The 13,850-nt window shown below is 26.8% G+C and overlaps 1 protein-coding gene across 1 annotated transcript; it reads right to left on the reverse strand.

Moving 5' to 3' along the window:
- Positions 1 to 9,041: 9,041 nt before the first annotated feature.
- On the reverse strand, positions 9,042 to 9,671 carry GO595_005639 (putative Ribonuclease III; the record flags this gene model as incomplete). The annotated part of the gene is made up of 1 exon (XM_067918904.1): positions 9,042 to 9,671. One exon carries the CDS (start codon positions 9,669 to 9,671, stop codon positions 9,042 to 9,044), a length of 630 nt encoding a protein of 209 aa, XP_067774271.1.
- Between the last annotated feature and the right edge of the window lie 4,179 nt (positions 9,672 to 13,850).

The raw sequence follows: 13,850 nt of genomic DNA on the forward strand, positions 1-13,850 counted from the left end.
GAATTCACAAGTAGGCGTTTGTTCATTTAAATTATATAAAAGCTGATAATGAGGGAAGCACATTATCTTTCCAAATTCATATAGAGCGACTGAAATAATTGGGAAACTTTGGCTAATATTATATGTAGGGAAATCAAAATTTGCACAAACAAGTGGGAAAGAGGCTTCTGAAAGGCACACCGTTGGAACTATATCCAAGCTTGAACAGTCTATTTCTGTTAAATCATCGAGGATAAATTCAAATATGCACCGAATGATGTTTTTGTTAATAATTCCAAAAACACCACTAGCCTGGGATTGATTTTTGGCTTTGCCATGAGATATTTTGTATGACTTCTTGTTTGAAGAGGATTGGCATCCCATTCGGAAAGATTCTCTTCTAACGAATATTGTAAAAAGACTTTCTGCTCAAAAAGTTAAACTTGAAACAATTTTTTGGGAATTTCACTCAAAAGATATTTTACAACAGATCATTCACAAATTTCAGTCGATTTAAACGTTGATATTTTGAATTCAGAAACAGTCATTTTCTTTCATACAATTCTTGGCAAATGCCGATGAAAACGATCTAATTCTATTCAAAAGTATTTTTTCTCAATATTGAGTACTTTTTTGAATCAATAGGTATCGGTAAGGTAGCTTTTTGTATCAATTTTCAATGCGTTGATGGTTCAGTTTTCGTTGCCAGAGAAAATCATTTTTATCTAGGTGAAGTGAACAAACGACCGCTTCGAAAATAATTCTTTAGTTTATTCATATCGTTCTGACCGTTAACAGGTTGCTTGATGAAAATCTAAGTTTGTTTTTAATGAAATTATTTGAAGAATATGTTTGATCATAAAGATGTAGAAGAGCTGAACACGAAATTTCTCGCACTTACTTCTCCTGACCCAAAAGTTCATGATTCAGCTTCGCAAATAATTTAACAAAAAAATGAATTCTGATCCACTTGAATTAGCAATTATATGTGGGTGGTTCTTAATCAAGCCAATTACCCAGTATCATCTTCCTCGAGTGCTTTACTTTTTATTGATTAAATAATCACTCCTGATGAAAATAATAAAATCGAATTTATCAGAGAAGAATGGATGAACTATGACCAAGAGAAGCGCAGCTTTATCAAAATTTCTATCCTACGTGCGTTAACTTTACCAGATAGAAGTCTTGCCAATGAAGCATCACAAACATTAATCAAATTATTTGTAATAGAAAAACATGAAATGCTTCCACTCATTGCACAATTATTTGTTATTATTGAATCATCAGAATACAATGATGATACGCATCTCGCAGTCATCAATACTCTTGATTTGTTCAGAAGATATCCTTGATGACATGATTCAATCAGAAGAAGTCAAAGTAGTTCTCGCAAATATTTTTTCTTTTATTGGTACGCTTTTTCTTAAGAATAATTCTGAAAACATGTCTTGTACAAGTTTCAATTTGTAATGTATTAAACTCATTAATTTCAATAGCTACGCCACTCTTTTATCCCCCGGATGTTTTTAATAATTTTGTTACACTTATTGGTAATTATCTTTTTGGTCATCCTTCTCAATTGCTTCATCAGCATTTGATGCAACTTTTGACTTCACTCACATTGAAAATTTATGAACACGACGGTTTTAATTTCAGTGGTATCGGCCCTATCGCCCTCAAATTTCTATTCAAAGACCAAAAACAGAAAAGATCTCTAACGTTCTCAGTTTTTGGGCTAAGCTCACAAATCTCGAAAGGAAAAACACGCAAGCAATTCTATTTAAACAAAGATATGAAAATCTATTGCAAGAACGTCAACACTCAATTTCAACAACATTACCACCACAGTTCAAATGAGAGATTTAATCAACCCAATTCTTGACAATATAATTCCTTGTTTAATGGACATGTTAGCACTTATGCCAGACGATGAAAGAGAACCAGAAAATCCTGGGGACCAAACCATCCATGGGAAAGCATTTCAAGTTCTTTCTAACATCTATGAATATCATTCTGATAAAGTATTCTCTTTTATTTTAAAATATTGGCAGACTCATGAACCTTATAGTTCTACATATCCAATTCAAAATTCCTTATTATTGACAATAGCAATTGTTTCAAGACCACCTCAATCACCTCAACAAGCAAATGATATTTTTAACTTTTTAACAAGAAATCTTTTATCAGAAGGAGAATTTTTTATCACCAAATTTTTAATTGAAGCAATTGCACATCCATATAAGCGAATGACAGATACAGCACTTTATGTTATAAGTTTGTTGTTAGAAAACTTTGATCTATATATGACAGACGAATATTTTGATATTTTACTTGGACAAATGCAAGCTCATTTTATGGATCATAATATTATTACAGGACGAGTTTTTGCTGTTATTAATCAACTAATTTTAAGATGTTATAATTTTAATCATGTGTCACTTTATGAAAAATATTATGAATCTTTAGGAACCTTTTGTGTAAAATTTCTAGGTTTTTTTTCTCAAACATTTAATGCTCCACCAAGTTTATTACAAACATGTTCTTATGTAATGATAAATTTAATTAAGTATGCACCAGACAGTAAACAAGAAAGTGTTGGAAAAAATATTTAACCAATCAATGTCAACTATAGATAATTTTAAAGATTTTCAAAACATGGATAATAACAGCGAAAACTTTGCCCTAGTATCAGATAGTATTTATTTTGTTATAATGTGTTTCCATCGATTTCCTAATCATTTTCAACATTATGGTGTACCTGTAGCACAAAAATTATTAAGCATAATCAAATTTAGAAATGTATTATTAGAAGAATGTTCATATGGTTTAATATCTATAATATCTTCATTAGGTATAAATGTTACAAATATATTTAATGATATGCTTCAATGCATTAGTTTCTCATTAACAAGTGAAAAACCTTCCGTTATACGAGCTAAAGTTGGAGTACTTGCGGCACTTTATAGAACTGTTTTAAGTGAAGGGGTTAACAATGAGTGTGCAATAGAATTAATAAATAGATTTCCGACAACTTTACAATTAATCATCGATTGTTTAGTAAAAGGAAATTTTGAAAGAGAATTAAATGTTAAAATTCTTATGAGTCTTTCAAAAGTTATTAAATCTATTGCTCCTAAGATAAGTAAAGATGAAAGAGACAACTTAATGCAATTATATCGTATATTTGAATACGCCTATTAACTTTAGCAATAATAAAAACGAAAAATTCGTATCCGATTTATATACTGCTGTAATTAGAGGTTACGAAGCTTTGCTACATACAGTTAAACCTGGAGAATTAAGAAATAGAAGTTTAAAGAGATTTTTCCTTATGAAAACTGTTGATAAAGTATTGGAAATGAAAGAACAAACATTCGATTGCTTAAATGCGATACTTGATTTATTTATAACTTTTGATGATGTTTTCGGTAATAACTTCTTTCTATGTAGATCAAAAATTTTTCAATTAGTATCATTTGCTTATTGTTTGTCTCTCCCTGGTAGAAGAAAAGAAGAACTCGAATTAAAACATAAGTCGATGCAATTATTTAGAAAATATCGATATAATTGGAAATTAAAATACCAATGCATTACTTGGAATCCAATCCCATTTATGACTTCTTCCATTTTCTAAAGTTAGAAATAAACCATACTTGTAAATCAAATATTTGATTATTGATTATCTATTTCTGTAACTGTTAAAGCTCCTTCCATTTTTAAACGCCAACATTCAATGCAAAAGGTGTAAACAGAATTACTTTACGCAAATGATGAAAAGATGGAAACGCTTTTCAACAATATCTTTTACTATGTGCGTTATCCCATTGGAAAAACATCTTATGGCAATTGGGATATTGTTTCTTAGCATAAAGTTTGGGAGGACAATGAAATTCGAACCAAAATATGATATTTTCCATGCAGTTCATCCATTTGTGAAAATATAGATAACACATAAAAGGCTAAATGAATAAAATTTAATTTTTCATATGAGTAAAGCTGTTTGACGATTTTCAAATGATTTCTTTTAATCATTTTTTGCCCAACATTTGTTTGATGGCTTTTTAAAATGTGTTAGAATGAATGATACAGATTTTGAACAATATTATGTGCGATTACAAATTTGGTTTATGCAACTAATGAAATTGAAGTTATACAAATTATGGAAATGTTATTAGATAAAAGATTCGATATGAATTTAACAACGAAAGTAGATGGCAAGCAAACAAAGCCACTCCTTCTTGCTTTTGTTTTTAATATTAAGAAATAATATAAAGTGATTGATTGGATGTTAAATAATGGAATAGACCCATACATGAAAGCAAGTAATTACAATATATGAATATGTGATGAATATATCTGACAAAAAAATGAAAGAAATTTTCAAATAAATAACAAATGTCATATATTTTATTCCATATCTTAAGTTGTGCTTGAATTATTTTTTCTGTAATAATATTTTATAATTTATATGTAATTAAGTATAATTTAAGAATATATACATTTATATTATTAAACAGTTTTTATATGTTCTTATTTCAAAAAAACATTACAAATGATTTTATGTGTTATAAAAATATTTAATATATAAAAACATTTATTAATCAACACTTTCAATTTCATTACTGTTATCGTTGCAATATTGTTCTTCGTCGTCATCTGATGACTTTAGTTCTGGATATTCGTCAATGTTGCCGCCTTTAGAAAGTAATCTTTCGCGTTGCATTCGTCGAACTTCTCGAAATGATATTTCTTCTTTTTCGACGTTTTTTCTTCTTTAATTCGTTGACGAATAAATTGTTCGCGGCGATGTCCGCCTTCGTAATAACTTTCAACAAGAAGACGCTCATTAGTATCAACTGTTGAATCATCAAGATACGTGAGGATTTTTACATAGATGTATAACAGAACGTCGATAATGTTGACATTGATCAACAATCGGATTGTTTTCAAGTCGAAGAACTCGAAGTTGACTCATATGACTCAATATTTCAATAATTCCGATTTCATAAAGTTTATTATCGCTAATATTAAGGATTTCAAGTGATTGACACTGTAAAATTCCTTGAATTGAGTTGATTGTATCAAGTCGATTATGATCAACATCAAGTGTTTGAAGTTGTTGACAATGTTCAAGACCTTCAATATTTTGAATATAATTATGTGATAAATTTAATAAATGAAGTTTTTGAAGTTCTTCAAGACCTTCAATTTTACTGATAAAATTATTTTGTAAATATAAACTTTCTAATTGTTTTAAACTTGAAAGACCTTCAATTTTAGAAAGTTGATTATCATTTAACCAAAGAACTTTAACATTAATATATGGATCAAGATGTTGAATTTTCGTAAATCCTTCAAAAATGAAGATATAAAAACTTCGTTAATTTCTGGAATACTATATAATTTATTTTGACGACATAATTCTTGAATGATTTGTGGTGTCATTTCATAATTATCTTCTTCTTCTTCTTCTTCTTTGTTGTTGTTATTATTATTCATTAATTTTATTGATTTATTTGTGGAGTGGCCGTTTAAAAATAAACTATAGAAAAAAATTAAATTTTTTTTTCTTTCTTTTATGAATTCAAGAATTAAAAAAATGCTTCCACTTGGTTGTAAATCTGTTCAAGATTATATTCTTCATTATCATCAAAAATCATGTTCAAAACAAGAACAAAGTTTAAATCTTCATCAAGTTAATAAAAGTAATTATCTTCAAAATTTACCGACAGAAAAAAACTCTTTCTCATCAAATTAAAGGCAAAACACCAGATAATAGCAAACGTATATCTTTTTATGAACGATCTTTCCCAAACGATATTCCTTCGTCTTCACTTCTTAAGCCTTCTGATATATCTTTTTCTTCAACTTATCAAAACAATAAAAAAGATGATTAAAATTTTACAAATATTAATTTTATTCTTTTTTTTTATTACTTTTCATATGTACATTAATGCTAACGCTGTAATTCCTTTTGCATGCGATTTATCATTTAAGTAAACAACATTTCCTTCATTCACATTCCAAGTTCGATAAGTTTTATCTGTTCCACCTGTCACTACATAATTTGAGTCATTAGTAAAAGCTGCATCCCAAATCCATTTGTTTGTGTTATGTTTTAATACTTTCTTTTGTATTAATGTGTTTTTGTCCCAAATTTTGGCTGTCGAATCTGCTGACGTCGTAATAATGTTTTCTTCATTAGGCGAAAGTAAACATCGAAGAATGACATCGTTATGCGCTTCAAACTCATTCGCTTTATGAAATTCATCGTTATAATGATGAACAACAATAACTTTACCGTCATGACATCCGCAATAAATTTCTTCCCCATTTCGACTTTGTGAAATACTCCGAATAGGTTTAGTACAAAGACGAATCGAATATAAAAGTTTATGCTCACTAATATCCCATGATTCAAGATATCCATTCTCATTACATGTAATTAATAATTTCTTATTCGGATGAAGACAAATATTATTAAGTGGTGATGACGTAGTAATGGTTTGTTGTGGTCGAATTGATCCTTGTCGTCGATCCCAAAAATTAATCGTACGATCTTCACTACATGTATAAAAAATTATCCCCCTGAAAAAAACAAGATCATTAACGTTTGAAAATATGTCACTGCATATTGTGACGGTTTAGAATTTTTTAAAACATCATGGATGATAACATATGGATTTAATGCTAACGCAATTTCGTTGTTTTCTGTGATAACAATTCGATTAACTTGTGAATTACCAGTGCTAATTTTGCTGAACTTTGGAATATCTTCTTTATCTTCAAAAATTTTGGTAAAATTAACACTTAAATCATATCCTGCTGTTACTAATATAGGATATTTCGTGCTTGAATTCATATGAAATTTAAAAATACTGTCTCGTGACGATCAAAAGTGGCATTGTATTTGGCCGATTTAAATGTAAAAAAATTTTTATTAAAAATGCTTTAAATAATTCTAAATTTATATGTATCATGAAAAAAAATATTAATATTTTTAATAATTGGATATGATTTATTTCTAAAAAGTATCCGAATCATAAAATTAATTTAATATTATTTATCATCATAATTATGATAATATGTCCAAATATAAGTTCTAAGGATCATTATATTAAATAATTCTTAAATTTTACAACCAAATATTTGATACATTAAATAATTCAAAAGTAAATTATGAATTAACTTTTTGAAGTAACGTAACAACTTCAGTATACCCATTTTCTATTGCTTTTATAAAAGCCGTATTAAATAATATTAATAATTTCCAAATATTATTTTGTAATTTCAATTCATCAAAATAAATACAAAATTGTTATAAGGAGCATCTGTAGAATTGATATCAATTCCTTCTTGTTTAAGAAGTAATTCAACTATTTCTATATTCCCATTTTCAGATGACCAAATAAGCGCAGTTTCAAATAATTTGAAGAATTTCCATATATTATTTGGATATATAAAATTAATATTACAAATTTCATAGAAAAATATAACAATATTTTTGGAATTGATATTAATTCCTTTTTGGTCAAGAAGTAATTTAACTATATCTGTATAACCATTTTTAGATGCACAAATAAGTGCTGTATAAAATGATTTTAATAATTTCCTTATATTATTTTGAAATTCCGATATATCAAAATAAATTTTAAACAAAACAAATAAATATTTTTGGCATTGACATCAATTCCCTCATGTTCAAGAAGTAATTTAACTATTTCTATATAACCAAAAGATGATGCAATAATAAGTGGTGTGTTAAATGTTTTAAACAATTTCCAAATTTTAATTTCAATCAGAAAGACATCAAAATAAATTTCACACAAATCAAATAAACATTGTAGTCATTGATATTAATTCCTTTTTGATCAAGAAGTAATTTAACTATTGCAGAATGATTAGTTTTAGATGCACATATAAGTACTGTATCAAATATTTTAATTGATTTCCAAATATTACTTCGAAATAGAAAATTATTAAAATAAATATTAAATGATATAATTAAATATTTTTAGTATTAATATCAATTTCTTCTTTTTCGAGAAGTAATTTAACTATATTTATATAACCAAAAGAAGATGCAATAATAAGTGGTGTATTAAATATTATGAATAATTTCCAAATATTATTTTGAAACAGAAAATTATTATTACAAATTTTATATAAAACAAATTAATATCTTTGGCATTGATATTAATTTCTTTTTGATCAAGAAGTAATTTAACTATTTCTATATTCCCATTTTCAGATGACCAAATAAGCGCAGTTTCAAATAATTTGAAGAATTTCCATATATTATTTGGATATATAAAATTAATATTACAAATTTCATAGAAAATATAACAATATTTTTGGAATTGATATTAATTCCTTTTTGGTCAAGAAGTAATTTAACTATATCTGTATAACCATTTTTAGATGCACAAATAAGTGCTGTATAAAATGATTTTAATAATTTCCTTATATTATTTTGAAATTCCAATATATCAATATAAATTTTAAACAAAACAAATAAATATTTTTGGCATTAATATCATTTTCTTCTTGTTCAAGCTCGGCCGATTTAAATATTGCACTTTATCTATTTTATACGAATTCGAAATGAAAGCATTACATTAACCATTATGCTGTAATTATATAGATGATGTTTTCCAAGTTTAATATCCAATTAATTTCAAGATATTTAAAATATTTACACAAATTCTGTTAAATTTTATATACAACATTACTTCACAATTAAGGAACCACATTTTATTGTTAAATTATTATTTTTGATCAAGATATTTGTGTTTAATTAAACTCACTTACCGATCAAAAGTATTCAAAAAGCAGCCGTTTTTGTAGACGAACGATAGACGAATAAAATGATCAGGAAACATTTCATAGAAAAAAATTACCTTCGTTTTGAATCTAACAGATTATAATATGTTATTATTATTAGTGGAGCTGTCTATTAATTCACAAAATTGCATTGCATCACACATTACCAAAAAAACACAAATCTAAATAAAATTGTATTAAATATTAAATTTACATTTATATACATTCTTTACTATATATTAAATTTCTTCTTCTTCTTCATTGAACAAAGCAATTTTTTGTGAATCATTTTGTGGCTTCCTATTGTTAAGTTTTAAGATTCCGTACCATAACGATCCAAACATTGTAACTACAATTCCAACGACATTTAATTTTGTTAATTTCTTATCAAATATTATCACAGACAGAACTATTGTTATTATTTGCTTCAAGCATCCGACAATTGTCACCGTAAGCGGCGATGTATAATATGTCGACAAGAAATTTGTCAAATTCAAAAAGAATGCAATTAAACCGGTGAGTAACACAAGTAATATCCCAACTGTAGAAACTGTGTACTTTTCGGATGTTAAAATTTTTTGGTTTTCGCCTGTAATTAATATCAATGAAAACATTTCGATCGATGAGATTGGTGACATGCGTTCTAATAAACTAAACGAATGGAGCTCATACTTGCCTGTGAGCGTCTTCTTGACACTAATGGATTTGGCAGAACTTAAAAAACAGCCAAAAATTGTTACAAAAAAACCATATCGAGTAAGATTGATCTCCCCAAAACAACTTAGAGCAACTCCAATACAAATGACAAAACACGAAACATAAAGTGTAGGAGCATATTTGTCACGGAGAAATATGACTGAGAGAATCATTGTGATTAAAGGAATGATTGCTCTGACAATTTGAACAAAAGCTACCGAGCAATACCTTAGAGAACTGTTTCCAAAAATAATGTTGAGCGTAAATAAAAGGGAAAGCATTAAAATTCGTGTCATTACTTTTCTTTCATAATTGGGAATTATCATGGATTTTTTTTCTTTTTCGGATTCTGGATGATAACGGAAACAAACCGCACAAATGTATGTGCAAAATGTGGAAATTGCTTGATGAATAAAAGAAATTGTTATTGGAAATCTAAAGTTATTAAATTCCATAACACTTTTGTTAAGCAATGTCAATGCAATGTTTAACAAAAACCATATTGAAATATATAATCGAGATGGATGGAGAATAAATTCAAACATAATATCAAGCTAAAATTCATTTTAACAATGTTTGTTCGATTTTAAACTTATGACTAACCAGATGCACTTGTTGAAGAAATGTTTTTCTTAAAAAAAATCTATCATGAAACATATACTTATTGAATATTTTCATCAATATATAAATCTGATATACCAAAAAAATGATATTATCTTGTAATAAACAGATAAACTAAAGATAAAACGAAAATCTGCCACTTAGAAAAATCAGTTTCCAAACCGAAAATAGTTTAAATTTTCCATCGTATTCGCTCAAAAAAACACAATTTAATCTAAAAGATACTAACTACTTGCTTTTAATCATCATAGTCATCATAACCATCATAATCTTCAGTGTAATTTCCATTCATTCTTTCTTTCGTTTTAGCAAGATTAATCATATTATAACCTTCCACCTTGAGATTAGCCAAGAACTTAATAATCGGAACGCATTTTTGGTACAATTCTTCATCATCTGGTGATGAAGGTCCTGAATTTTCGAAAAGTATTTGAGTAATATCAAAACGTTTAAATAATCCACAGATTGAAATACATGCAAAAATTTTATGAATAAACTACGAAATTCAATAATAAATATTCATTATAAAGAAATAAACTACAAATAATCAAAACGAACTGGGTTAGTTGCGAAATCGCATGATGGATGTTCCAAAAGCATCTGAACAATTTCAATTGATCCAACTCTACATGCTAATAATAATGCAGTAATATTAATTTTTAAGAAAATTCAAAAAATTATTCAAATAAATTTGGAACATTAAAAACAAATATCTTTTGCATTTATATCAATGTCATCTTTTTCAAGAAGTAATTTAACAACGTCAGGATGATTACATAGAGATGCATTCATTAATGCAGTAGAAAACAATATGAAAAAACACCAAATATCAGTTTCAAACATAAAAACATTAAAACAAATACATAACAAAAGAAATAAATATCTTTTGCATTTACGTCAGTATCTTTTCTTTCAAGAAGCATTTTGACAATATTTGTGAATCCGAATTTTGATGCAAAAATAAGTGCTGTAATAATTACTTTCAATAAACATCTAATTGAGCCATGAAACACCACATTAATGATATAAACTTTGTGATAAAAGAAGAAATATATCTTGCATTTACATTAATATCTTTACATTTAAGAAGCATTTCAACAATTTTTTCATATCCTTTTAATGATGCAGTAATAAGAGGTGTCGAAAATAATTTGAGTTAATATTAATTAATATTCAAAAACATCAAAAAATTTGATTAATCTGGAAATAACATAATAAAATATTTCCAGCATTCACATCAATATCTTTTTGTTCTAAAAGTAACTTTACAATATCCACGAAATTACGAGCAATTGCTATTAATAATGCTGTTTCATGAAACAAAAATAAACGCCAAATCTTTCATTTGAATATAAAATTATTAAAACAAATTTTATATACATCAAAAAAGCATTTTCAAATTTATATCAACTTCCTTTTGTTGAAGAACGAATTTTATTAATTCGATATTATTCGAAATAACACATTGAACTAAAGCATCTTTTGGAACCTGGTGCGTTTGTATGAAATCTTTATAAAGAAATATATTTCCAAGATCTAAACACACATGAATCATAGAATCATCAACTTCCATTCCTTCATCGAACAAAAAAGAAAGAATTGTATAATTATTAAATTCGACACATTCCGCTCCTAACTTAGCAAGAGGAGGAATTTCTATTATTTTATTATCATAAAAGTAATGAAAGATCTCATTTCGATGGAATTGAATTGCAGCTTCATAAGCGCCTTCAAATGATGAATGATTTTGTTCACATATTTTGATAATTGCTAAGCTTCCTCCAGTAATTGCAAAATTCATCGATGAAAATAACTTAGCTCCGTTCATTAATAAAAATTTAAAACATTTAATCGAACCAAAATATGCTGCAAATTCTATGAGATGTATACCAAAATCATTAACATATGTACATCGTTCATAAAGCGATGGTACAATTGTTTGATTAAAATCAAATTTCGGTTGTGATGAAATTTGTTGAAGTTTCTCAATTTCATCATTTCGAAGTATTTTAGTAATCTCTGATGGATTAACTCCGTCTTTATTAAGTTTTTTATGAAGTTTCCAATCATCTTTAATAAGTTCTTTTATGTTTGAAGCAAATTCACTTGAAAACTTTAATTGTATTTGCGATTCTGGTTCAATTGAAGTTATTTCTTTAAATGTCATATAATGCGCAAAATATACAGTTTGCTTTAATTTAACTACTTGTGGACTAATTAGGTTTTCCTCGACCATTAACTCAAGAAGATAATTCGATTCATCTGAAGGTAAACGAAGAAGTAATGATGAAAACGTTTTTATTAAATCATCTGGAATTTTTGTTAATTTTTCTTCTTCTGTTTGTAACAAACCAATATATTTAATACATGCAATTGCTTCAATTTCTTGTGTCATGAATGCTCGACAAGCTAGTTGTGAAATAATTTCATTGTAAGATGAAATTAAACTTACATTAAATATTTCAATTGTAGTTTTCACAGATGAATCAATATTGTTAACATTTAAGTTTAAGATAATTTGCTCAAGTGGAATGAGCTTTTCCCTGAGAAAACTCTTTGTTTCAGACATAAAAAAATGTTATCAAAATTGAATACTAAGCGGTTTTTTATTTGTCACAACACTAAATAGTTTCATATAACATTTCCCAACGGTTATTATCAGAAAAAGTTTCCAGTGTTGTGGAACAATGAAAAGCAAGTATTTCGATTTGCTGATGGAAAAGCAAAAGCTATTTTTAAATAATATCAAATTACTCCAATCGATTCATCAAATTATTTTTTGTTTGAACAAGGAAAATATTTCTCGATCAGTACATTTAATTATTGAACTATTTGATAATATTTACTCATACACTTTTAATCTAATAATTAGCCAAATGATATATTGTGCAGTATTTTGTGAAAAATTTAATGATGTTGATATATATATTGAATTTATAAAAGAAATCGAATTATTTGAAGAAAAAAGCAAAATTAGATTTAAAATATTTGAATTTTTTCCCAATTTTCTTATTCACATTAATACATGTGAATCAAATTTCCTTCTTCACAATATGATTGAACATAATATCCTTTCACCAAAAGATGTTAAAAATTGTTTATATTTTGTGCATTATGGTTTAGGTGATTATAAACAAAACGAAGAAAACCTTTTACAGAATAATTGTGAACTTCATAAGAAATATATTAAAGCTGGTGTTAATCCAAATGAAATTGTGAAAATAATACGAAATGATGATATTATAGAACTTCAAGAAATATCATCACAAACAAATTTTGACTTTAATCAAACAATTGAACCATCACTTTATGAAAGATGTGAATTTATTAATCAAAAACATGTTACATTAATTGATTATGCAGCATTTTTTTCTGCAGTTAAATGTTTTAAATATTTGCTTATGAATGGTGCAAATGTAAATAAAACAGGTAAATATGCAATTGCAGGCGGAAATATTGAAATCATTCATTTATGTGAACAAAACCATATGGCATTTTATGGATTATATGAAGCAGCAATTAAATACCATAAAAATGATATTTTTAAATATATTTATGAAAATAAAATCGAAGAACTTTATGATTTAGAAAAATTAGGGATTTTATGTGTTTTACATCATAATTATGAAATTTTTTCATTTTTACTTGGAATTGGAATGGATATTAATGAAAATATTATTGTTAAATCAGCAAAAATCGGAAATTTATTTCTCATTAAACATTTTCTAAAA

The sequence above is a fragment of the Histomonas meleagridis genome (genome assembly GCF_020186115.1).
Source record: "Histomonas meleagridis strain 2922-C6/04-10x chromosome Unknown contig_36, whole genome shotgun sequence".
NCBI classification, from domain to species: Eukaryota; Parabasalia; order Tritrichomonadida; family Dientamoebidae; genus Histomonas; species Histomonas meleagridis.